General features: G+C 44.9%; 1 protein-coding gene across 1 annotated transcript in view; it reads left to right on the forward strand.

The window, feature by feature from the left end:
- Positions 1 to 27,194, forward strand: part of SPTB (spectrin beta, erythrocytic) — a 232,153-nt gene that overhangs the window by 143,656 nt on the left and 61,303 nt on the right. Inside the window, exons 15-19 of the mRNA XM_085627228.1 lie at positions 882 to 1,019; positions 5,262 to 6,018; positions 21,991 to 22,193; positions 23,558 to 23,648; positions 24,895 to 25,041. Of these exons, the coding sequence (XP_085483354.1) occupies positions 882 to 1,019; positions 5,262 to 6,018; positions 21,991 to 22,193; positions 23,558 to 23,648; positions 24,895 to 25,041 (1,336 nt within the window). The remainder of the gene's footprint in view (positions 1 to 881; positions 1,020 to 5,261; positions 6,019 to 21,990; positions 22,194 to 23,557; positions 23,649 to 24,894; positions 25,042 to 27,194) is intronic.

The raw sequence follows: 27,194 nt of genomic DNA on the forward strand, positions 1-27,194 counted from the left end.
ACTCGCGTTTCCAGGATGGAAAAGGGAAGCTATCACTCCCAGACTAACTGGTGGTGCTGGGGAATGGCTTTCTCCATAGGGGTAAAGTGTGTCTTTTCAAAGAAGACTCCATTTCTCCTGGGCGGACTTCTATGCTATATAAAACTCCATATAGTAGGAACAGGTTTTTATGGGAATAAACATAGGGCATTCCCAGTAGTGCCCCTAGAAACATCCACTCAGCGTAGCTTTGTAGGCATTCCAATTGGAAAATTAGTGAAAAGGGAAAAACATTAAAATAAGTTCAGGCAGAGATGTAAATCTCTGCCCATATTTTTACTTTTTCCTCCATTGGTTTGAAAAAGTCCTGAACCACGAACAACTAATGGCAAAATTACCTGAATTATTTATTTGAAATGACATATATACAGTTCCTGTGGGAAGGGAGTGATGGCATCATGCACAGGAATAGAAGGTTGGTAGACATTCAAAAATATGAATCATTCTCTTATGACAGTAAGGCACCATACTTCATACGTGGCTCTGTTGATACGTTCTAATATGTAATGGTAAGTTACATTATGTTATGCGTTACTTATAGTGTGTACTGATGTGGAAGATTCATGGTGCTGCATGATCACAACACTCATAAATTGTTAGAACAACTAAGATTACAGACGTAAAGCCAGGTTTAGAACTGTGTAAAGCCAGGTGTTCTGCTGTTTTCTAAAACTAAGTAATGAGGGTTGAGCACCCAGTGTCCCACTATTTTGTTCGCTGCCACTGAGAAAGCCCTATTTCCAAAGGGGGCCTTAGGTGTAGTAGTAATGTGCAGAGTTTGAAACTTATGGGCAGCTTCTGGTTTAACAGAGGTCATTACAATGCTGTGAATGTATTTGTAGGTTTGAAATCTTGGATCAAGAGATGAACACTTTGGCCTCTCGGATCGACGGTGTCAATCAAGCTTCCCAACATCTAATAGAGACCGGACATCCTGGCAGCCTCGAAGTAAAACAGTGCCAAGACCACCTGAACAACAGGTAACTTTGTTTAAGATCTCATAGGGTAGCATTGTGGGCTAATGTACCTGCTGCAGAAAAATGTGAGTAACGAGATCTGAATTTGTTTGTTTTTTAATAAAGCACTTATGCCGCTAAGTGGCTGCTTTCGCTTCAAAAGAATCCAGTGAGATGTCTAACAGTGTCCTTAAAGTAGTTGAGGGGCTGTGTATGTAGAGGCTAAATAGAAGAGGTGGGTCTTCAATGCTCTTCTGAGCTTTGACAAGCCTGGATCAAGACAGAGGAGCAGATAAAGAATTAAAGAAGGAGGAGCATAGGAAGTAACTCGATAGCCCCCCAGACTTTTTGTACTGGACCTTTGGGCCAGTTTTACTAAACGTTTGCGTCTAGGTTGAATCACTATTTCTGGCATAGCCTGGCGCAAAATCTATTTTGGTACTCACAGAGCCACTCAAAATTAAATTTGTGAGGCTTCGCATGACAGTGTAAAAAAAAATAAGTAGCACAAGGCGGTGCATAGCGCTGTCTTGAGTTACCCTACCTCAGGGAGCCGTAACATGGATGGAGCATGGGAGTTCCCATGTATTCACTCATGTATTTTGATGCATAGCGGATTTACTTAAGTCTGCAAACCTGGGTTTATAGCAAAATGGTGTGCTTACCCTAGGCTATTGTAAGGAGAAATATCTTTATTTCTCCTGGTTACTTACTCTCTCCATGTACGCTGCAATCTCCATGTGTGCTGCATCATGCAGCACACATACAAAGACGAATACCCCTCTAAGGAAGATACCCCAAGGGCCGGACTTGGAACCCAAAGCAGCCCTGGCAATTTTGTCAGACCAGCCTTCCCCAGGGTGGGGGTATGAGCAAGTGTGAGGCACTGCTGCTTTTGTTACTGGAGGCCGATATTGCAGCAACGCTTCAAAACCGTCAACCAGTAAATAACCGGCCCGACTGCTGCAAAACCGGCCCCACCCTTCCAGCCTCCTGGGGAAACGCCCGATGCCAGCTACGGCCAGAGGGCCCTGGATACCCCTTTCTGCCCAAGAACCATCCTGCCCATAATGCAGGCACCCTTGCACCATGGTGGAAGGGTGCCTACGTTGGTGCTTGGTAGCCACAAGTGCACCAGCACAGGGAGAGAGCTGAACAGCACCATACCTTTGTAAATATGGCACAGTCCAGCTCTCTCCCGTTCATGCAGTGCGGCAACTTGCCTTGCTGTACTGCACTACATGAGCTGTTTGTAAAGCTGTGTCTTTATTTGTAACCAGGATTTGGACAGTTGAATGATGCAACTTTGGAATGGCCAGTGATGGGTATATTTATTCTTCTGAGGTCTGGTGCAGAACTCTGTGTATACCCTGAAGATCGCAGGCTCAAATCCCAGCAGTGGTCACTCTCCCTTAGATCCTTTCAAGCCCAATACAATGAGTTCAGCGAGTTGGAGGAAAGTGGTAGCTATTAATCAAACCAATTTAATTCCTAAACAGTCAATACCATACTACCATATTATCATATGGTTTCAGTTTGTATTACTTTAACCATTTTTAAGCCACAGATCACCCATACCTCCAGCCGTAAACACATGGAAGTTGTTTAGCATAAAATGGTTCCCAGGGCCAATAGTTCGCACCAGAAATGGATCACCATTGCAATAAGATTCTGTTTGTTGGACCGTTAAGAAGACACTGGTCTTTGAATGGTATGGTGGAAACAAGTTTGGTGCTCAATACCTACTGTGCTCCACCTAGGAACTCATGAAGAGTGAACTCATGTGTCTGGGGTTTAGAAAAATAAAATTAAATATTTGAAAGAAATCGACAGTTTTAAAGCTTTGTCCATTGGAAGAACTGCAACTTTACAAAGATGGACCATAGTGACTAGCTTGAACTGTGAGGAGTACAGAGTCTAGTTTCACTTGAAGCCTATGGGTGAGTGCCAGTCCTCTTCTATGTGTCATAATATAGAGGTTGTGTTACGTGAGCATATATACATCTATACATGTATGCGCATATATATATATTATATTTATATCTGTGTACGTGTATATATATAATTATAAATATATATATATAAATATATATATAGCAAAGAGGTCTGGTAGAATTCAGCGGGAGGCGCGCACTTGCAGCTGGTGCTGGTGAGAAAAGCAGACTGTGTGTTTTGAAATAATCCAGACAAGAAGAAAAAATCGCCACACTCTACTCATACAGATTTCAAGGCATATGTGCTGTCAAACAGCTCCACCGATGCGTCTCGACCTTCGCAGTCTTTGTCAAGTTAGTTAGCATTTACTTTGTGTCTGTTATATACAAATACACCCATGTTGCCTCTAATGCAGCATTATGGGAATTATAGTTTTACTGTGTTGAAACATTCAAATTCAATGCCATAATTAAAAGTAAGCAAACAGATCATAATACAAGCTGAGCTAATATAACTATGAAGTAATTTTATCAAATAACTCTGCCCAAACCTGAACCTTAAAACCCCTCACTACCCTTATACATTACCAATCACAAAGTCCTAAAAACTCCTTACCACCCCTAAAAAATACCCATACAGAAGCCCTAAAACTTCTTACTATCCCTATACACAACCCATTCCTGAATCCTAAAAAACTCTTTAATACCCCTATAGACTACACCTCCCTGAGCTCTAAAAACTCACTTCTTACTATCCCTATACACTACCTATTACTGACTCCTAAAAACTCCTTACTACCCTGTAACTTCACCATAGGCTACCCCTCTCTGAGCTTTAAAAGCTCCTACTATCCATATACACTACCCATTTCAGAACTGTAAAACACCCTTACTACTCTTTTAAGCAACCCATCCCTTAGTTCTAAGAAACTGTCACTACCCATCCCATTACTACCTCATATAAATTACATTATTTTTCACCTAATACTAATTACCATATATTTTATTTACATATATAGGGGATGAGTGTGTGTGTGTGCGTGTGTGAGTTTGTGCGTGTGTGTGTGTGTGTGTGTGTGCGCGTGCGTGTGTGTGTGTGTGTGTGTGCACGCACACTCTCCGATCCACTTTTTACCAACCTTCCACAGAAAAGAAAGATGGGCTGCGGCTCAATTCCATGCAGAATGCTTTTTATTTTCAAAGAGCAAAAAATCAGCCTGACACGTTTTGATGCCAGTAGCTCCTTGATCACGGGATAAGTGATGTCAGTTACCATGTCATGAGTGATGCAATATGTGAGGTCATAAGCAGTGCATTACGAGGGCGTAAGTTATAGTCAGCCCAGGTAACTCTAATTGTTGAATTTCACTGGTTTTGTACGATTGAAATCTGAGCCTTAACTATAACGTCCCTGTAACCGTTGTTTTTCCCAGTGAATAAATATATATATGTATATATATATGTACATATATATGTATGTGTGTGTATATATACATATATATCATATATTCAGTAAAAAAGCAAAGTCTAAAAACTGAAAAAACGCTTCAGTTCGCCACTTATAGTTTAGTGAATTAACTATAACTTGCACCCAGTCATACACTGCTTAAGACCTCACATAATACATCACTCATGACATGTTAAATAGCATCATTAATGGCATCATTGATGACCTCTCAATGACATTGTTGATGACATGACTGATGACATAATTGAGGCAACTGTGGCATCTAGCTAGGCCCTGCGGCCAAGCCCACCCCAATAGCCAACCTCCTGCTGCTCACGCCCTTCCGTCATGTGCAGCAGGGGTTGACGTGCAGGGCCTGGCCTCTGGCCACAGTATACTGACAAACTCCATGAGTGACCTGCACCCAAGCCCCCTCTGCGCACACACCCATCAGCTGTGTGCAGCCAGGGTGGTAGTCACAGGACCTGGCCTAGGGTCAGGGCCTTTGCCCAACCCTGTGGGCATTCAGACCTATGCAGCTAGGGGTTGGCCTGGTGCCCAACCCACAGCAGTCAGCCAACCACCATTGCACATGGCCTGTGGCCAAACCCATTTTTTACAATTTTGAATTAATAGAGGGTCCCTTTGGGAACCCCTCACATGGGCCTGGGGTCTTGGGCCTCCTATGTGCCCTTTTTACATTATTGAATGTGGGATGGTGAATTTGTCAAGTGGTTGAGAATGGCATGATAGTAGTGTAAGCTAAGGGTGACTCTAATAATCTAGTTTTTCTAAGTTGATTGGGAGAGTGGCTCAAAGTAGATACAAATAATATATTTAAACTATCATCAAAATATTGTGTTTCTCTTTTTTTTCACTTTCAAGGTGGGCGCGATTCCAAGACATGGTCGCCCAGAGGAGAAAGGCCGTTGACTCAGCGCTTGGTCTCCACAATTACTTCATAGACTGCGATGAAACTAAAACCTGGATTCTTGAGAAGAACAGGGTTATCGTATCAACCCAGGACCTGGGGAAAGATCTTGCTGGAGTCATTGCTATCCAAAGGAAACTGTATGGCATAGAGAGAGATCTAGCAGCCATTGAGTCCAAACTTGGAAGCCTACAGGAAGACGCCCAGAGGCTGGCAAAAGACCGTCCTAGTCACACTAAGGAGATCAACGATAGACTGAAAGATGTCAACAATGTTTGGGCGGATTTACAAAGAACTCTACAAAACCAAGAAGCATCACTTGGCGAGGCAAGCAAACTGCACAAGTTTTTACAGGATCTGGATGATTTACAGGCATGGCTTTTTAAAGCTCAGAAGGATATTGCCTCCGATGATATACCCAACACTTTGACTGAAGCTGAGCAGCTCCTTCAAAAGCATCACCTTATCAAAGAAGACATCAAAGAGCATGAAGATAATTACAATAACGTCATGGAGATGGGTAATAAAGTGACTTATGGACAGACAGACCCCCAGTACCAGCAACTGGGCCAAAGGCTCAAAGGAATGGACACCGGCTGGAAGGACCTCATTAAGATGTGGAAGAGCAAAGAAAAGTTCCTGTCTCAGTGCTTTGGATTCCAGCAGTTCCTAAAGGAGGCAAAGCAGGCAGAAGCTATTCTCAGCAATCAGGTAAGTCAAGCTTTGCTGGTACATGTATGGAGTCTATTCTGTGGATACAGCATCCTTATTCCCTTTGTTCTTCTCTCCCCATTTTTATTCCCATTATGCATTATGCCACTCTTTCTCCCTGATTATACCCCTCCAGCTGCCTTCTCTGTCTTTACTTCAGATACTGCTTGTACCATTTCCCGCTCCTTAATTATTTGCTACATTCTCCTGCCTGTGCTCCCTTCTTTTGCTCTACCCATCAGTGTTCATGACTTACCACATCCACCTCCCCAACCTCCTTGATAATGACTGTAAATAGATACTCAATATGAAGCATTCATCGTTACAGAGCAGTGAACCAATACATGTTTAAAATCGAATAATCCAGGGGAATCTACAAATATACATTGGAGTACAATCGCCTCAGAGGTGGCTGGTTCGGGACATACGCAAAATATGGTGGCTGATCCATCCACTCACCTTTTGCCTCCTTTCCCTCATTTAGTGTGGAGCAGGTAGCAACGTGATCAACTCAGGCAGTGCCAGTGGAAATGCAATCAGAGCAGCCACTTGAATTAGGCCAACCCATTCACTGTCCAGCTGACTTTTGTCCCATAAGAAAAAGTGAACAAATGTTCTACATGCCTGGGAGCAACCTCTGAGCAGGTGAAGGACATTGTTTATTGTTTTTTCCAAAGAAAGACCACAGTTTCGTAGTCTGTCTTAAAAAAACCGAAAATATGCTCAAAGTGTCAGATCTACTCATGCATTCATACATGCACGCACACACACCCACACACATATCCATTCACAACATTCACTCCCATATATTCATGTACCCGCACAGGCATGCACGCACGCACGAAACATTACAAATAAAATCATACTTCCCTGCACTGCTCTGCCTTGGAGATCCCAGGAGGGTTAGAACTGCTGCCTTCCCTCATTGACTGATGTTAGATCAGCCAATGAGGGAAGGCAGCACTTCCTCACTTGTCACAGGGTGGCATGGGGTCAGTGAGACTGCTGATCCCACCCCACTCTGTGAAGAGGTGTCAGTGACACTCGGCCCTGAGCACTTCAGGATTTAGAACTGACGCGCCCAGGTCCGAGGCTATCAGTGGCGCTCTCCCTCATCCCGAGAGGGAGGGCCTTGAGGTGCTTTGACAGGCTGAAGATGTCAGCCCGGCAAAATTCAGCTCAAGCAGCCAGGAGCCTACGCATTTAGCACATGTCTAGCTCCTGGCTGAAAATATAGAGTGTCTGTCAGACTGGCCTTTGCTCAGCCTGACGGACTATCGTTAAAGTGGCCAAAAGGTGAGGGGCGTGACACCTCAGCCTATTGGAACGGGCCATGGCTGCAGATCTATCAGGGAGTTTAGGCAGGACTGGTGGTAGGGTAAAGAATGTAAACAGAATCTGGGGTACAGACCAGCTCAAGATCTCACAGAGAATTAGCGCAGAGAAGGGAACCAATAGAAAAGCTCTGCACAAGGTAACAAGAAGTCAAAGCTCAGAAAGAATAGGTAGTCAAGAGGCTATTCAGCATTCAAAATAACTAACACCCAAGTTGTGGAAGACATGAATATAAAACCAGTAACAATAAAGAGGAAGTAGGGTAAAGCACTCGAGCTCACATAGTAATGCTTGAGCTCAGTAAGTTCTTCAACCACAATTACTGTCACAGATACTAAATGGAAATGCCCATATATAGAATATACATGCAAAGGCAAGGTCCGTGGGAACTGATACCTTTGGTGATGTTATAAAAGTACAATGCGCACATACAGGAACACGCAAGGCAGTAACAACAAGGATGGAGAACCACAATACACAAGCACGATAGACAAGGAGAAGGAAACAAAGGGCACACTTGGAAGAAAGCAAGCAAGTACAAACCCAAACAAGGGAATTGAAAGCTAAAACAGCAAGGATAAGAAGGTAGGAAATTAGAACTGGAACAAAGGTAAAGAAAGGCAGGAACTGGGAAAAAAGTAACTACGGAAAAACAGAATGTTCAAGGACGAAAGAAGCTCTAAAATAGTGCTAGCTGAGGGAACAGGACTCAAGCTAGCACAGCAGGCACTACTAGTTCAAGAAACAAGGTTAACCTAAGGCTCAGACATCTTCTAGCAAAAAGGACTAGGAAAAGCTCAGGAACTCGCGAAACAAGGCATCGGTTAAACAGGAACACTGCTACAATGGCCAACGCTGGACTGAAGGAAACTGAGGCTTAAAATGATCACATGACTCAGGTGTGAGCAGGCTAGCACCCGCTAGACACAGGTGTTTGGAATTTCTCCACCCATCCTTGGCCAGCAGGGGTGGAGATAAGGAAGTGAGCAGGGAATTACGGTATTGGAGGTTTTAGTAAAAAAAGTAGACTGGCTTCCACAAAACCTTGCATGGATCTGGAATGAATGGGAAGTTTAGATTTGTTTCCAAGAGTTTGAACTCAGTATATGTATAAAGCGCAAGGTTCAGAAGCTTATTTGAACACTAGAAATTCCCACAAGTACAACCCCTGGTGGTAGGCACACGAGTGAAGGGAGCGAATTGTTACACACAGGTCCACCTTTGAAATGCTGGACCTGCCATATAAACTATAAATGAGGCAACAACTCTCATGAACTCTGAAAAGGCCAAATGAATTGAGAATTAACCACAGACAATTATAACCGTGCATCTATGAAAAAAGACATGGTTAACAAAATACAGCAAGACAAAAGCAACCATCTTCCTGGAGAATAGCACATCTGTGTTATTCTGCCAGTACTTACATTCTAGTATTGATATACCTCAGTTTTACCAAAACCTTTATTTGAACAAGGTTGATGATGAGGCATTGCTACTAGTCAGTCTATCTTACCAATATTCTGGTGGTTATTACAAAAACTGCTTCTTATTTGAAATCTTTTTATTAAATCATTTGAGGTAGCATATTAAACAGTCACAGCCTCTTGAATCACAGCCTCTTGAAGATGAACAACACAAGCTTGTATGCCATAAAGATGGATCAACAATGCCATACAATCCTTTATATATAATAGGGAGTAAGCTATAACAAAGAAAACCCAGAACTAGTTATAACACCACCCTCCATCCCAAGGAATAACATGGAAGGGGGCAGACAGGATGAGAGCAGGAGATGTTTCGCCTTCCAACTTTAGAAAAGTCAATGAGAGGCTGGTGAAGGTGGCACCACCATTTGAGCATGCGAACCATAGTGTGGGGGATCTCTACATTCAAAAATTACTACTAAGCCCTTTGTGTGAAAAAAGGGTCATAGGTGTGGTCTACCCTTTGGTTATTAATTTCGGCAAGCACTGTTGAGCGCGATAGCCACACCCCGTCACACCCCCGCCACGATGGGCTGTTTCAACACCACCAAAGCACATCTGCACAGCAGACGCGCGCAGCGGGCGCGCCGCTGGTGCCACAAAGGCAAGCCCATCTGTGCCCATTCACACCCGGACCACGCCCAGCGCCAGCCACTATGGCCCTCGTAAGTCAGATTCAACTGCCATAAGTTATTCCCGTGAGGATCTCTTAAACCTGCAATCAGGTAAGAATATGGACTTTGCAGGGCATGACTGTTCTGCAGCTCCAGCCATCTCCTTACACACTTGTTCTAGCGGTGGTACTCGATTTGTTATACTCAACTTAACGGCCATACCTTACGTAAATCCGCCTGACCCTTGCAACAACGATATCCCGTCAGACAGAACGCTGCTTTGTGCACTTCTTAACGCGAGGTTCTTAATTAAGCATTGTATGAAATGTAATCTATTCATGGACACACATAGTCCATCGATAGCTTTTATTACAGAAACTCGAGCTGACCCTTCAAGTGCCCCAGATTTGGTAACTGCAATACCCCTGGGGCTCTCTAGCTTCAGGCATGACAGACAACTCAAACGTGGGGGGGATTAGCCATAGTTCACAGAACAGATCAGAAAATTCAGTGTAAGGTAATTTCCTAAACATATTGTGAAGCGCTTATGTTTAAAATTTCTCTGACAAACACTTTCTCATTTACTGGAATACTTTTTGACCGCCCGCCCGGCCCTAGTGCTTCTTTTACAGAGGAAATCTCTACTCTCTTAGAAAATTCTTTCTGCAAATTTACTGTCTTAGGTGATTTTAATTTTTACTTAGAGGCTTCTCAAGAACCGGAAACTGCAAATGTTCTCCAATCCATGTCCAGTCTTGGCCTCCCTCAAATGGTGAGTGGCCCTACTCATTGTGCAGGGCATGCACTAGATGGAATATTTACAAATAATTTAGCCCTAAATATTGTTAAAATTCTCCCATTAGCATGGTCAGACCATAATGCGATTCTTTTTAAACTAACATACAATGTCTCTCCCAATAGGCCCCCAATCAAACCAGACTCACATATTTCTTGGTTATGGCATACAGCCGAATATGTGACGTTACAACGCAATCAAAATGATCGCGGAACGTTACATCGCAGTTTTTACGATGCAAGTCGTTACAAGGACTTGCGCTGGAGGGCGCTGGACTTAGGAATAGTATGATTTACTATTCTAACACCAGTCTACGTACCGTAGGGAAGACGTTTCTGGGAGGGCAGGTCAAATATACAGACGTGGAGGCTTGATATACTGTCTAACAGCAGGTCTTTTATTTTCAAGTGATACAGTTTGAGGCTGTAGGGGAGTAGGTAATGGGTCTTCCTCCAAGTCAGAGTTCTCGGAATGGGATGATGGAGTTGTCGCCTCGGTGTCTTCAAGGGTTGGGCCGGTGGCCAGGGACTGGTGCTCGGCTTCGTCCGTGGTGGTATCTTGAACCGGAGGCTCGTAAAAGAGGAAAAACAATGGTGGCCGTCAGTGAATTCTGCCCAGAGCTTGTACTTTTGTTACTACCATCACCAACACCCGGTGCTCTTTAGGATCCTTTCACGGTGTACTGAGGGGGATTTGTGAAATGATAGGGAGGCAACAAATATAAGGAAGGATTTAAGTGAAAGGGGGGGACGAACGCGGTGCAAAACAAACAAAATATAGTGTTTTAAGCGGGTTTTCAGGGTTTACTCACGGATTTTCAGGGTTTACTCGCTTCTGTACCCCAGGATGAGACCGCTCCCGCCCTCCCCTTTCCTTCACCCGATAGCTTCCCTCCTCCCACCACCCTCACCTCAACCTTCCCCGATTTCTCCTGAACTAGCGTCACTCACCGGCCCCGCCGCAACTCTCCTGAGTTGCGGCCGCTCCTCAGCCTCCTCCGGTGGACGCCACCACTCTTCAGATCAGTGGTCGTCTGCTTCTTCTTCCTCTTCTTCTCTCCGCTCGCCGTCTTCCTCGTCTTCTTTCTAGTCGCCGTCTTCACGTTCCCTTCTCTCCTGGTCGCCTCGCACTTCCGCATTTGACTCCTCACTCCGGGTTCCGCTTCCGCTGGACGACAACGACTCTTCCTGGGCAGTCCTCGCTTTCAAGGAGACCGCACTACAGCTTCTGGAGTCAACTCCTCCCCGCTGCTGTGAAAAGACATGAGAGGTGGGTGTGGGTGTGTCTTTTCCTCGGGTCGCGTTTTGTAGGCGTATGTCCCTGATATGTTCCTCCCTTGTCCTGAAGGATTCTGGTCTTGGTAGTCGACCCGTGTGGTTAGATGTTATCTCGGGGCTCAACCTCTCACATCCCTTTCCCCTTGCTGTCTTACTACTAGGGGTGTTATCTTGTGGGTATCTTAACAGGAAGTCCACGTTTCCTTGAACTGTCTCTTTCCGGTGTCGGGTTTGGAACCTGTAAGGTTGTAATTCCAGGAACCACCTTAGCCCTCGTTCCTTATTTCCCTTGTTTCGTGCTAGCCATCCCAAAGGGGCATGATCTGTGAAAAGGGTGAATTCCCTTCCTTCCAAGTAATATCTTAAAGTCTCTATGGCCCACTTGATTGCTAAAGCTTTGTTTTCAATAACCGCATAGTTATGCTCTCTTGGAAATAATTTCCTACTGATATATAAGATAGGCATCTCCTCCCCCTGTTTGGTCACCTGGGATAATACGGCCCCCAACCCATGGTCTGAAGCGTCGGTCTGGAAGACCAAAGGGAGTGAGAAATCAGGACTGGCTAATTCTGTGTCTGATGTTAGGGAGTTTTTAAGTGTCTCAAAAGCCTGTAAAACCTCCTGTGAGGGTTGTTTTAGTCTTTCTTCTGTGTGCACGGTTTTCTGCAGTAGATTGGTGAGAGGGGCTGCTGTTAGAAAAAAGTTGAGCATAAACCGTCGGTAATAACCGAGTAACCCCAAAAAGGCTCAGAGATCCTTTTTCGTTTTAGGTAAGGGAATCTGTGAAATGGCAGTTAGTTTGGAATCTTGTGGTCGAATGACCCCCTCTCCTAATAAATAGCTCAGGTATTTCACCGTTTGTGCTGCTAGGTGGCTTTTGGCTGGGTTGATCTTAAGGCCATGGTGTCCTAGAGCTTTTATAACTAAGGACAGGTGTAACATGTGTTGAGCCCTATCATCGCTATAGATGACTATATCGTCAATATACGCCCCAGCGTATTTTTCATGGGGTCGCAAGATCTGATTCATGGTTCTTTGGAACGTGGCCGGTGCTCCGTGTAACCCGAAGAGTAATACTTTGAATTCATATAGCCCATCTGGGGTGGAGAAAGCTGTTTTCTCTTTGTCTTGCTCTCTTAAGGGTATTTGCCAATACCCTTTACAAAGGTCTAGGGTGCTGATATATTTGGCCTTTCCTATTCTCTCCACCATTTCGTCCACCCTTGGGAGGGGATAGGTATCGAATTCCGAGATCTTGTTAACTTCGCGAAAATCAATACAAAATCGTACCGAACCGTCCGGTTTTGGAACGAGAACTATTGGCGAATTCCATTCGCTGACGGAGGGTTCTATGATGTTCATTTGTAACATCTTGTCTACTTCCTCTGATAGTTTTCCCGCGTGCCTCGGGTATTCTATATGGTCTGAGACGTACCCTTTTACCAGGGATTGTCTTGATGGCATGCTCTACCATGGACGTTAGTCCAGGCGTCGAAGAAAAGATATCACAAAGAGGCATGAGAACTTCATATAGGTTCTTCTTCAATGTGGGGGAAAGTGTGGGATCATACATTGCACAAATAAAGGAACCACTGCCTCTGCCTTAGTAACGGGTGCCGGTAAGGGCCCCTCCCACTTCTTCAGTAAATTGACATGGTATATCTGAGAGGTACCCCTAGCCGGATCCCTCACGACACGGTAGGTAACAGGTGTTACCCTTTCTGTTACAATGTAGGGGCCCTGCCACTGCCCCAACAATTTATGGTCTGAAGAAGCCATCATGAGTAGGACGGGTTCACCTATAGCAAAGGTTCTCTCTTTAGCCTTTTTGTCGTATTGGGCTTTTTGGGCGGCTTGTGCTTCCTCTAGATTAGTGCGGACAATGGACCGAATCAGTCCTAAGTGGGTCTTCAGATTGGATACATATTCAACTAGGAGTTTGGTATTATCTGGCTCAGTTTCCCATTTTTCCTGAGCCTTCTCCAGTAGTGTCCTGGGCCGATGACCGAACGACAATTCAAAGGGCGAATACCCTGTACTCTGCTGCACTTTACACCTTACAGCGAACAGAGCCAGGGGTAGCATGTCCTCCCATTTCCTTGTCTCTAGGGCAAGGAGTTTCTTTAGGGTGATCTTTAGGGTGGCATTGTACCGCTCCATCAACCCATCTGTTTGGGGGTGATAAGCGGCGTTCCGAATTTGATGGATACCCAATAGGGCACACACCTGTCTCATAACCTTAGAGAGGAAGGGAGTTCCCTGATCTGTTAAGATCTCTTTTGGGAATCCTACCCTTGAGAATACCGTTATCATGGCCTTTGTGATGTTGGTGGTATCTGGACGTCGTAAGGCTATTGCCTCCGGAAACCTAGTGGCATAGTCAACTATGACCGACACGTACCATTACCCACTTCAAGAGGGTAATAGGGGAACTATGATGTCCATCCCTACTCTACTAAATGGCTCATCTATGATAGGGAGTGGGCGGAGGGGTACGGGAGGGGGTCCATACCTGCTATGTTTCTGACAAATGGGTCATTTCTTACAGTATCTCTTCACTTGCTGGAAAATTCCCGCCCAATAGAATCTTTCTGTTATCTGTCGCTCAGTTTTCTCAGCCCCGAAATGACCCCCCAACAGGTGGCTATGAGCTAAAAATAACACTTTTTCTCTAAAGGGCGTTGGAATCAGTAACTGGGGTGTCTGGGTGGGATTTCCTTTTCGATACAGTAACCCATTTCTAGTAAAAAAATAAGGACCTACATGCAAGGGATCTTCCTGATCTAGGGCGACTTTCCAGGCTTCTTGCAATGCTGGATCTTCCTGTTGTGCGGCACGGAAGTTTCTATCTGTTTCCCAGGGGGTTTCATCGGGTAAGACAGGCATCACTGTAATGCTTTTTCCCATTTCGGCTCTTTTTTGTTTCTTGCTTTTCCTGGGTTTGGATTTTGGCCACTCCTGGTTTTCTGCTGTATTTAGACTTTGGTGGTGGGATATTGCTTAGTATCTCCGTGGACACAGCGGATAGCCACGGTCCCATCAATGGGTCCAATCCAGGGTTCTAGGTCTTGGGGTCTGATGACGCTTTGTCGGCACCCTGTATCCGCTAGAGCCATGGTGGGTTGTCCATTCACCGTTACTCTACAATGATACGGGGGAAGTCTCTGGTTAGAAGAGCAACAATAGTAATTACGAGCCATCCTGATTTCCATGGGCTCTTCTTTTTGGGGGCAAAATCGAGCTATGTGTCCCATCCCTCCACAATGAAAACATTGGGGTCCAGGTGGGGGAGGCCAGAAGACTGGTATTCCAGGAGGTCCAGGAACTATGGTTACAGGTTCCATTTTCTTTACCACCAGGGGACGAGGGGGTCGGTGTGTTCCAGATCCGCCTGCTTTCCATGAGGAGTCATCCTTTCCCTTTTGTATCTCCTGGGCACGACTATAGGCGCTGGCTATTTCTACGGCTGTCTCCAGGGTGAGATGGGCTTGTTGTCGCACCCATCTCTGTATGGGAGAATGAAGAGAAGCCAGATATTGCTCCAGATTAATTTTGGACATGATACCATCCTTGTCAGTAGTGGCAGGCTTCAGCCATCTATCGGTCATGTCTTTCACCCGAAAGTACAGAGCCCGAGGGGTCTCTTGGGGTCCTTCCTTTATTTGTCTGAGCTTTATCCGGTAGGACTTGTCATCGACCCCTAGTCTCTCCATTATACATTGCTTAATGTCCGCATAGGAGACCGTTCCTTGTACAGTCGCTGCCTGGTAAGCTGCTTGTAGATCCCCTGACAGAAGGGGTCCCAGGTACTGTCCCCACTTGTCAGCAGGCCAGGCTGCATCCGTGGCTATTCGCTCAAAGTTGTTAAAGAAAAAATCGAAGTCCTCCCCACTGACATATCTCTTCAGGACCCTGGACGGAAGGGAGGTGGGCCCTCGTTGATGTCCCAGGGCAGGGGTACTCACAAACTTTCTCTCGGGGGCCAAATTTACAGTGTGGTTTGTGGCCGAGGGCCGCACCGGTGAGGGCGGGGGCAGTGGGGGAGGGGGGCGGGGCTAGAGCAAAAAAAAAAAAACTGTGACCATGAGGTTGAACACAGGCCCCTGCAGCAGACGCCTTCGTCCACTGAGCCACCAGACCCGGCATTCACACATCTCTATCTATCTATCTATCTATCTATCTATCTATCTATCTATCTATCTATCTATCTATCTATCTATCTATCTATCTATCTATCTATCTATCTAGCTCGGTCTCCCTCCCTCCCTCTATCATTCTCCCTCCCTCTGTCTCCCTCTCTCCCTCCCTCTCCCTGTCTCCCTCCCTCTCCCTGTCTCTCTTCCTCTATCTCTCTCTCTCTCCCTCTGCCTCACTCACTGTGTTTGTCTCCCTCACTCTCTGTCTCCCTCCCTCCCCCTGTCTCCCTCCTTCCCTCTATCTCCCTCCCTCTCTGTCTCCCTCCCTCTCCTTCCCTCTCTCTCTCCCTGTCTCCCTCCCTCTCTCTATCTCTCTCCCTCTCTCTCAATCAGTTTGTCTCCCTTTCTCTCTGTCTCCGTCCCTCTCTGTCTCCCTCCCTCTCCATCTGTTCTCCCTCTGTCCCCCTCCCTCCCTCTGTCCCCCTCCCTCCCTCTGTCTCCGTCCCTCTCCCAACTTGTCTGTCTCTCTCACGCTGTCTCTCCCTCCACATTTGCTATACACTTTTCAATTCTGGTTAATTCCCAGCAGTCAATCATAATGGCCTAAACACAAGGACCTTTTCAACCATTAGGAATAGGGCTACGTTTTAGAAGCCTTCTAATTGGCTGCTTGCAGTTAATCACAGCAGGCATTACTTTAACTGTCCATGAAACATGTGGGACAGTTATTTTTGCAGCCGTCGGTGGCACGCGGCTGAATTACAGCATGTAGTTTGCCCTTCTCTTTTTAGGAGGTTGCGGAAACAAGTAGATCACATAAAAATAGAGGATTTGCACTGTGAGTCCCATCTGCATTCTGTATGCTAACAGACTCAGGGTATCAGCTGGTATGACATCACATGAAAGCTGGCATGACAGTGACATCATAGAAAATCAAATGGCACCCATGGCACAAGTGAATGAGCTTTGAACACTGTAGAAAAAAATAATGCCACTAATACTGTATGAGTTAGCAATACCAGCAGCAGCTGCAAGCCATGCGTTTCAAAACACTCGCCAGTACTAAGAGGGTTGTTCAGACTCTCTGCTTCAGTAGCTGGAATTTACTTACTCTCTGTCTCCCTCCCTCTCCATCTGTTCTCCCTCTGTCCCCCTCCCTCCCTCTGTCCCCCTCCCTCTCCCAACTTGTCTGTCTCTCTCACGCTGTCTCTCCCTCCCGCTTTAAACTCACCTGCTGCTCTCACTAGCTGCTCCCCCCCCCCTCCCCCTGCCCGTCACCTCACCTTCCCTGGAACACAAACAGCCGCCGCACCCAAGTACTTCACGGGTCTTTTAAAGGCCAAGTCACTAGTTAATGAGGCTTTGTTGTATTTCATCTCTTCTTAGCGCCCCTGCATCTCCACTCATTCAGAGGGAAGCTGCAGGGGCGCTGAGAAGAGGTGAAATACAACGAAGCCTCATTAACAAGTGACTTGGCTTTTAAAAGAATCGCCCGGCCCCCATAGCCCCGCGCTGCTGCAACCGGCGGTGCACAGGTACGATGTCTGCAAGGTCCGCGGGCCGCCAGGGAAGGCTTGCCGGGCCGCTGGCGGCCCGCGGGCCGTACTATGAGTACCCCTGTCCCAGGGCCTCAGTGAGTTTGTCCATTGCTGTCTCATGGGCCTGTCCTTGTCCCGTCAACACTTTCTGCATCTTGTCCCGGTCTTCTTCCACTACGCTGAGAAACCTCTCCATTACTTTACCCAGGTGTTCCTGGTTCTCTGCCATTTTTGCTAATGCAGCCTCCATGTCTCCACTGGATCCCACTTCTGACACCCCTTGTGGGAGGGCAGGTCGGATATACAGACGCGGAGGCTTGATGTACTGTCTAACAGCAGGTATTTTATTTTCAAGTGATACAGTTTGGGGCTGTAGGGGAGTAGGTAATGGGTCTTCCTCCAAGTCAGAGTCCTCGGAATGGGATGATGGGGTTGTTGCCTCGGTGTCTTCAAGGGTTGGGCCGGTGGCCAGGGACTGGTGCTCGGCTTCGTCCGTGGTGGTATCTTGAGCCGGAGGCTCGTAAAAGAGGAAAAACAATGGTGGCCGTCAGTGAATTCTGCCCAGAGCTTGTACTTTTATTACTACTGTCACCAACACCCGGTGCTCTTTAGGATCCTTTCACGGTGTACTCAAGGGGATTTGTGAAATGATAGGGAGGCAACAAATATAAGGAAGGATTTAAGTGAAAGGGGGGGTCGAACGCGGTGCAAAACAAACAAAATGTAGTGTTTTAAGCGGATTTTCAGGGTTTACTCGCGGATTTTCAGGGTTTACTCGCTTCTGTACCCCAGGATGAGACCGCTCCCGCCCTCCCCTTTCCTTCACCCGATAGCTTACCTCCTCCCACCACCCTCGCCTAAACCTTCCCCAATTTCTCCTGAACTAGCATCACTCACCGGCCCCGCCGCAACTCTCCTGAGTTGCGGCGGCTCCTCAGCCTCCTCCGGTGGACGCCACCACTCTTCAGACCAGTGGTCGACTGCTTCTTTTTCCTCGTCTTCTCTCCGCTCGCCGTCTTCCTCGTCTTCTTTCTGGTCGCCGTCTTCACGTTCCCTTCTCTCCTGGTCACCTTGCATTTCCACATTCGACTCCTCACTCCGGGTTCCGCTTCCGCTGAACGACGACGACTCTTCCTGGGCGGTCCTCGCTTTCAAGGAGACCGCACTACAGCTTCCAGAGTCAACTCCTCCCCGCTGGTGTGAAAAGACATGAGAGGTGGGTGTGTCTTTTCCTCGGGCCGCGTTTTGTAGGTGTATGTCCCTGGTATGTTCCTGAAGGATTCTGGTCTTGGTAGTCGACCCGTGTGGTTAGATGTTATCTCGGGGCCCAACCTCTCACAGTGTTGGAATAGTAAATCATACTATTCCTAATGTTAGAGCGCCATCCAGCGCCACAACTTGCATTGAATTACCCACGATGTAAAGGCATTGCGATGCAATGCCCGCGTGGTAATGGATGTTTCCAGCCAGATAGCTTGATGGAAGAACTTAACAACTCTCCTCCTGATCTTTCCACCAATATCAACATTGCGGCCACTCAATATACAGCATGGCTTGATAAAGCTACCCAGCTGGCAGCACCACCCACGTTAAGTAAAGCCAAACAAAAGACTTTATCAGTTCCTTGGTTTACAAAAGAACTAAGGGCAAAGAAACAAAACTGGCGTAGGCAGGAGAAAATCTGGAGACAAAATTGTGAAGAGACAGAGAAAACTAAATATTAGCTCTGTCTAGCAACCTACAAATCCCATATTCTTAAAGAAAAATCGTCCTATTTTACAAAAAAGATAGAGTAAGCAAAAAACCCATCAAAAGAGCTTTTTCAAATAGTAACAAAGCTAACTACGGTTGTATCTGATGCATCTAGTCTATACAGTCAATCCTTTTGTAATAGTTTAGCAGATTTCTTTCTAGAAAAAGTAGAAGGAGTTTACAATCTTTTTTCCTCTTTGACCTCCACTCCTGATAATATTGTGATTTCTACTTTGACATATAGGAGCGGACCAAATCTCAGTAGATTTAAGCCACCTACCTTAGAACAGGTCACAAACCCTTTTGGGAGCAACCTCATCCGGCTCTCCACATGACCCATGACCCCTAAGATAGCAGGCTTAGTGGCGGCTCACGGCTATTTTCTCAACCATGACTTTGGCCGGCCAATTTCCATCCATTTGGAAGAAAGCCTCAATGCTTCCCCTTTTGAAACAAGCAACCCTGGACTCAAAAGATCCAAGTAGCTACTCCTATATCACCCCTCTCTCTCCCTTCCAAGGTCATTGACAAAATCATAAACATACAACTGATGGACCATATTGAGTCCAACAACCATCTGAACACCACACAGTTTGGTTTTCGCAGTGGACATAGCACTGAAACTGCCTTAATCAAGACAACCGAAGAGATCAGGCAGTCACTCAATCAGAACCAAGGTGCAGTACTGATACGGTTTAGATACGGTGGATCACAGACTGCTGCTATCAGAAATCAATGTCAGTGGCACTGCATGGAATCTACTAAAATAATTTCTCTCTGAAAGAGAACAGTCCGTCAGACTGGGCGAGTATACATCGCAATCATTCTCCTTTCCTTGTGGAGTCCCTCAGGGCTCTTCACTAAGCCCTACTTTATTTAATATTTACATCGCACCCCTCGCCAACCTGATTAAAAGCTTTGGCTTTGGATGAGTAAGAAATGTCTTAAATTAAATGCGGATAAAACCGAAATGATATTTAATGGTGCACAAACTTCCTTTTGGACGCCTTCATGATCGCCAGCAAAAATGCTCCCATTACCAAAGCTCGGAATCTGGGAGTTCTGATCGACTAATCACGTCAATGCTCCAGGACCACCAAACTCGACTGCTGGCCAAATTACGAGTAATCTCGTGGTCTGGCGGGCGGTGCTTTGACGTTCCTATGGCGGTGCCTATTAAAAAGGTGCCGCAATGGGAAGGCCAAAGCCTGTTTTTGCATGGCATGGACTTTATAGTCCATGCCATGCAGGAAAGGGGGTGATTGCCCACTGGGGGGCACCACATGTGCTCCCCTGCATGCAAATCATGGCACTGAGGCAGCAAGGGGCCCTGCAGGGCCCCATTTGTTTCCTCTCCTCCACAGTTTTGAAACTCGTAATATGCTTGACAGTGCCGAAGCAGCACAGCCAAGCATATTGCGGCCTGAAGACCGCCCAAACACCGCCAGGGATCTCTGATCCCTGGTGGTTGTGGCGATCCCATGGCGGTCTGACCACCCAACTTGTAATAGGGCAGTCGGACCGCCAGTGCAGCGGTGCCCTCACCGCCACTGTGGCTACAGCAGTCCATCGAACTGCCGTAGTCACCCCCTTTTGTACCGCTTTGTTCGCCATAAGTTGGCAGGGTATGCTCAGACGTTGAGTCCCTTGCTCACTTTGCCACTGGATTCAAGCAAGCCTGGCTGAAGACGACCGTCCATCATCACCCCCTTTTGTACCGCTAGTCATAATTAGGCCCTAAGTTCCCTGCACACAGGAACTATAGCCATTTTTTAAGAAAAATTATGGTAACACGTCATAGGTTTTCTTTTGCATCTAGATGGTTCTTTATATTTTTTCAGCCTGTGCCCTTGAAGCAGTTTTGCTGGATTAGTGGTTCATCATGGAGGTGTTTAAAACCTTGAAACAACCTCAGTCCCAACCAGGATAAGCACCCTTCTGCCTAACAGTCATACTCAGTTGCACTACTGAATATCAACCACCAGAATATTGTGGTACAAACGAGGTCAGAAAAATCGAGGGTCTAAATATCGAAAGGTAAGTGCATATAGGGAAGTCTAGATTTACTAATGCTAACATATCTACGTGCCTTGAAAATATATATAGATATGTTGCTGAGGTACATATATGTGGACGTAGGCGTAGAAAATCTGAACTCACTTACCTGTTGATATTTTTTTTCCAATATTTTGTCCTTGATATGGCGTACCATCGATATTCTGTTGTCGATATTCAGGGGGCACACAGTTCATACTCTATCATTAATACTGAGATATGAGACAATGTTGTCCTACACTGCACTCCCCCAATACACACACTAATAGAACATGTAGAATGTGCTTGAAATGCCTTATGCAGTCTGCTGAACAGCCCACAATCTTCAATCCCTCCAGGGTTAGGTCCACACTAGAAAAATGCCCTTAATTAAAAACATAATAAGCAATACAAGAAGAAGGGAGACATAAGCAAATGGGACAATCTGAGAAAAAAAGCACAGCTAAAACCCATTAGATTAGTTAGTGCAGAGAGCCCAGCTGTCTGTTTTGTTGGCCAGGTCCATAGGCTGGCTCGTAGATATAACACATACCTTTTCACTTATGTCTTGGATTTACTTTACACCCACTGACACGACCAGTTGACATTTTAACTACCGGTTTATCACATTTTACAGTATAAAAGGCAAACAATTAGTGCCTGTTAAACAAACACCCTGTTCATGTGAGCATTCATAGGCACTGTTATAATTTACAAGGTATTGCATGACTTCTATATATAATTCATGAATGGCACTAAAGCCACACTAGGGATTAAACTCATACACGGACTATTACACTCTTGATGCCCCTAAATCATAGTCCAGGAGGGCTGGAACAATGCATGTTTTTCAGGATATCTACACAAAGGACATCTCCATGCAATAAATGTAAATGTCAGTAAAAAAAGGGTTAGCCTGAAAACCTGCCATGGGTCAGACCCTTCTGGACATTTGTTGAATAGCGCTGATCAAAGTAATCTCTATTTCTTTTGTGTTTTTTTAAAGGAATACAACCTTGCTCACGTTGAACCGCCCAATACACTAGAAGCCGCTGAAGCTGCAATCCGAAAACATGAAGATTTCTTGGCGACCATGGAGAACAACGAAGAGAAGATCTCTGGAACGATTGCTCATGGAAAACAACTTGTAGCTGAAAAAAATATGTATTCGGATAAAATCAAGGAGAAGGTCCTTTCGATCGAAGAGAGGTAATTTTGGCTTGTGGTGAACACTGAGCTATGAGCCGTCTGTGTTCAGTAGTTGTAGGAAGCCAAAGAGTTTTGGTATTTTGGGACATTGAAAATGCTGGGAGATGTGTTGCAAAGGCCTTCACAGAAGATTCATTCACTCAATCAACTTAAAAGTTCCACACTTTCTTTCATTGACAAAGCTCTTGACTTCTTAGTATATTTTCAATCAGTTGGTTTGGTACTATCTAGATATATAAATGGCGTGGGCTGCTTTCAAGGTGTCTTGGTGTTTGTGAAATCTCACATTCGTTTTTGCAATAGTTTAAGACTGGTTCTGATAACTGAATTTTGAAATTGTGATTTTGCATTTGTCCAACACTTTTCAAGGAAAGATGGAGGGACTGGGAATTCAAAGTTATTGGTAGCCAGGAAAGAAAAAGATCTCCTCTGGACTAAAACTGTGAAGCACAAAGGATACCTACTAAATGAGATTTGGGCGAGAAGAGTATTGGTAGAAGCAGGTTCAATGAAAAAGAGGACCGGAGTTGTGCAGGAAAACAACAAACACATATGACCTTAAAGATTGTCAGCTAGTGGATGGGGAGCCCGTTCTGTATCTAAACGTGTGGACATCATAAACGGCAGAGAACAAATTCAGTAAATTGATAGAGTAGGCTTCTTTCGCAATCCAATCTTTGACAATTCTACTAGTTTCTGAAGTCAGCTTCCTCAAAAGTCTAAAAGACGCCAGTCCATAGCAGAGCTGTGAAGATGGTGCAAGGTTTGTTGGTAGATTACAAGAATGAGAGACGTAGGCAGCGAAGTACCTATAACTTGGAGTAGAGGATGGAGAGCAGTGGCATTACGGATATAGTTAAATATGCCACAGCTATGTATGCAGTAGAAGAGGGAAGTATAATTCAGTGATGGTAGGAGGAAAGCATCAAGGGTAGGAGTGTGGAAGTAATTGATTGTTTTGATCTATTCATGCATGTCTGGGTTAACTCAGAGGAGCATCCAAGAGGCGAGAGACACTGCTCCTGGCACACAAGGTGGTTGGGTATAAAAAGATTTGACAATGACCAAACCTGTAGCAAACTTGTTCTGTATCAGTTTTGATCTGTACTGTACTAACAAGAATACAAGTCTATTTTACTACAACTAGACAGGCCTCCGAGGCAAAGGTGCAACTGTGTAGTAAGATTCAAGCAATGGGTAATGAAGCAAACCGCAAAATGGCAGAAAGTGACTTATGCAGGCAGAAGCTTTGAAGAAGAGTGGCAGTGATACAAATGATGACGGCATAGAGATGCATATTAGATCAAGCTTAAACTCAATATAAATAGGATTTACTCTTCCGTCTGAATTATCTTTCTTTCCAGATACAAAGCAAATGCTGCAAAAGCTAAAGAGGTGTCATTGCTGCTAATGGACAACCGAGACCTACAGAGCTTCTTACAGAACTGTCAAGAGGTAAACCTGTAGCATTATTTCCTTTCTTCATTTATTCAAATTATATTTCTATGATTTCATTTCAGAAAGAAAGGTTATATGCCTTTGTCTCCACATATATCACAAACCTGCAAAACACGTCTAATAAATATACCATATTCACTGTCTGAAAAATCTTTAATTTTCATAGTCCTAAATTCAGTGTTTTGTTGGTGGAAGGGAAATAGTCCCTCAATGTGGTTATTTGTGTCAACTAACTTTGACTAGTTGACCATGCAGCAGCTACTAATTGTAGAAACAAATGTTAGCGTTTGTGTATTGAGATTCTAAATTAATCCACCGGCCATACCACCCTGAAATTAATCCTCTACTGGTCATTTTCAGAGACCAACCTAGGTAGGCTGAGACTGAGCTAAATCTGAGCTACAACCTCGCTCGCCTGGATGTAATATCTTCATCAATACCTAGTATATTTGTCTGCTCTAAGTGAACTATAGTTAGGTATGGTTATGCTTTTGCGGGATGGGGCTCACTGGACTCAATAGGCAATATATATAGATGACCTGTAAAGGCATGTGCCTTGAACACCATGAGATTGTGGTCTATAATTAGAGTTAGTCCATATATGTTATACCAGTCTCAAGTACACCAGACAATTAGACCGCAATGCCCCTATCTTGGACATCCACAAGGTCTATAGTTAGTTTCTTCTCACATGGTTATGTCGGCTCATGGTGTGGCTATCCTTTTGAAAAAGACAAGAGAGGCTTGCTCAGGGCGGCTAACTCTTTTCCAAGCCCTCCTGGCATTTTAGAATTCATGGCCTGTTGGGAACTATTCCGATTCTCAAAGTGACCAGCCTGTCTCTGGCCCCAGCAAAAATGTGTTTTGTTTTATGAACTACATGGATTATCTTCCTCACTTTTTCAACAACAAAAGAGTGTGCAACTTATTTTTTATATAAAGACACACACAAATTAAATGCTTAGTAAGTAGTGAGTGAGGCAAGGAGTGAGGGACTGAGTGCGGAGATTGGTGTTGCACAGCAGCAAGCTCTCTGCGAGTCAACTTTGGAAGTGCAGTAGAGAGTGTAGTGTTGTCATGTATGTGACATGATGAACATATGAATATGAAACAGTACACTTCCTTCTGCCACACAGGAAACAAGTGCCATCATTATGGAAAGTATGGATTGTATAATAAAAACAGTGGAAAATTGATTCATTCTTAAGCTGAGATGTAAATGGTTTCCTTGATGAACTTGCAGCTCACTTTCTGGATAAACGAGAAACTGCTGACGGCCCAGGACATGTCCTACGATGAAGCTCATAACCTGCACAGCAAATGGCTGAAGCACCAGGCGTTCATGGCGGAGCTGGTGTCCAACAGAGGTTGGCTGGACAAGGTGGACGAGGTATGGGATTTTGCAATTGCTTCCTCCTCTGGCCTGAATAACACATTTCCCTTAAATCATGTAGCCTCCATCTTACATTATGAATCACTGTCATGTTCATTTAGATTAGAGCCATATTATTCCCCAACTAACCAAGAACCCCCTCTTCATTTGAATTGGTACCTTTTGATCTCTTTTGTTTTCTGTGGCCACAATGAATTGATGCAGTGACTTTCCCTACATTCCTTAAAGAAGAATACAAAATGTTTCACAATTATTGTGCATTACTATTAATGTTTTAATCTGTACCAGATGTAAGGATCAAAAACTCCTGCAATTTTCTTACTTTTTAAACTTTTTAAGTGTATTTTCCTTACTTAAGTTAACCTCTATTTTGTGAATTGAATTCCTACGTTGAAACAGGAAATAACATTAGAGAAGGACAGAAAATTCAGTGTCCTGTGTAGTACAGCAGTAAACTTCCATATGCTTTTACATTGTACCTTTGCTGCTGGGATGGATCTCGAGACTGCACTTCCAGACCACTGAATATGCAATATGATTCTTCAGAGCTCGAGCAGTGAAACGTGTGTTTATTTATCTGTCGGGTGTACCAGAGGAGAGTTAGAAAGGAGAAGAAATGTGGGTGGAAGGATACCAGAGATTTAAGGAGCAGGAGGGTTATATTTAGTGGGGAGCCTAAGAGAGGTGAAAGAGGATGTGAAAGGGCATTTTGTGTGTGACTACCCAATAAGGGATCCAAGTGATTCATCTATAGGGGTTCTCATGGAGGACGCCCATAGACAACATCAAATTATAGATGATAGATATCAATTACGTGGAATTTTGCTGCCTGGGCTATCACGTGATATTATGAACTACTCAAACTTGGCTTTCATTGTTTATGACGTCACTTGGAACCCCTCGATCGAAAACACCCCGTTACTGATAATTGTCCATCTATAACTCTGCATGTTCTTATTCGCCATTACATTTGTTCTCTCACTTCTGAAATGTGTGAACTGAAAAAGCAGAGTTAAATCAGTATGTGCTTAAAACAACACACTCACTTTGAAGCCATGAATCCATGTTAGATCACTTCAGTAAAAAAGTACAATTGAGAAAATATAGAATTATAGATGAGTATCAGTGAATAACGTGGATGTGATTTATGCCAATCGGCACTAGGTGACATCAAATAGACACAAGAGTGAAACTCAAGCTGTCTATGATGTCACTCAGACCCCAAGGTAAAAACTATTCCTGTGATTTATTGTGCCCCCAATTGGTTTGTTATATATGGAGTACCCAATTCACCTGTGCTTGTTTTCAACAGCTATGCAGATGTAGATCAGTAAGATGGGAGCCATACACAATGTGGCCACACCTGTCTCAGCCAAATGTTCCATCTTGCACCTAGTGTCCTCACACCCACCCGCACCACCTTCTGGCCATCACTCCCCTTCCACCCAGGATACCTAGCACCCTGCAACATCCCATAGAACACCCTCCGCATTATCTTCTCACCTCAAATAATAAAAATGAACCTGGTGTCCTGCCAACCACCCTCCCGACCCTCTGAATTTACCATCACCATCCCACTCAAATGTTATGGTTTCTTGCCACCAACCCACTACACCCTCCCTTCAATCCACCCCTCACCCATCCAAATATATACTAATAATGGTCTGCTGCCACCTACCCACCACCTTGTGTGCCTTCCCTAGCACTCCCAGCCTAAACTGTGCTCTATGATCTCCTTCAGAGCAGAGAGCCAGAGTAGCGCTGACCGTATGTCCGAGAACCTTGAGAGGGAAGCCTGGAATTCCTTCATGATGTAGCAACAATGAGAACCAACTCAACTCTTGTTTCCCACTGTTGCTACATCCTAGAAGTGAATAACCAGATATAAAACCTGGTATTCGAGATACTTGTTCTCTGAGAGAGCCACACTTAGCGTATCAGTGAATAAGAGGGATATTTGTTCACAGAGGGTTCAGAGGGACATCAAACACGCAACAAAAGTGAAGTTATGATGTCACTCAGAACCGTGACTCGAGCTGTCTTTGATGTTACTCAGAGCCTTTTTTACCCATCTATAACTTTATATTATGCATGGTCCCATCAGCTACACAGGGACAGAGGAGTAATGGGACACTACATGTAACAGGCCC

Source organism: Triturus cristatus, chromosome 9, assembly GCF_964204655.1.
Source record: "Triturus cristatus chromosome 9, aTriCri1.1, whole genome shotgun sequence".
In the NCBI taxonomy this organism is placed as follows: Eukaryota; Metazoa; Chordata; class Amphibia; order Caudata; family Salamandridae; genus Triturus; species Triturus cristatus.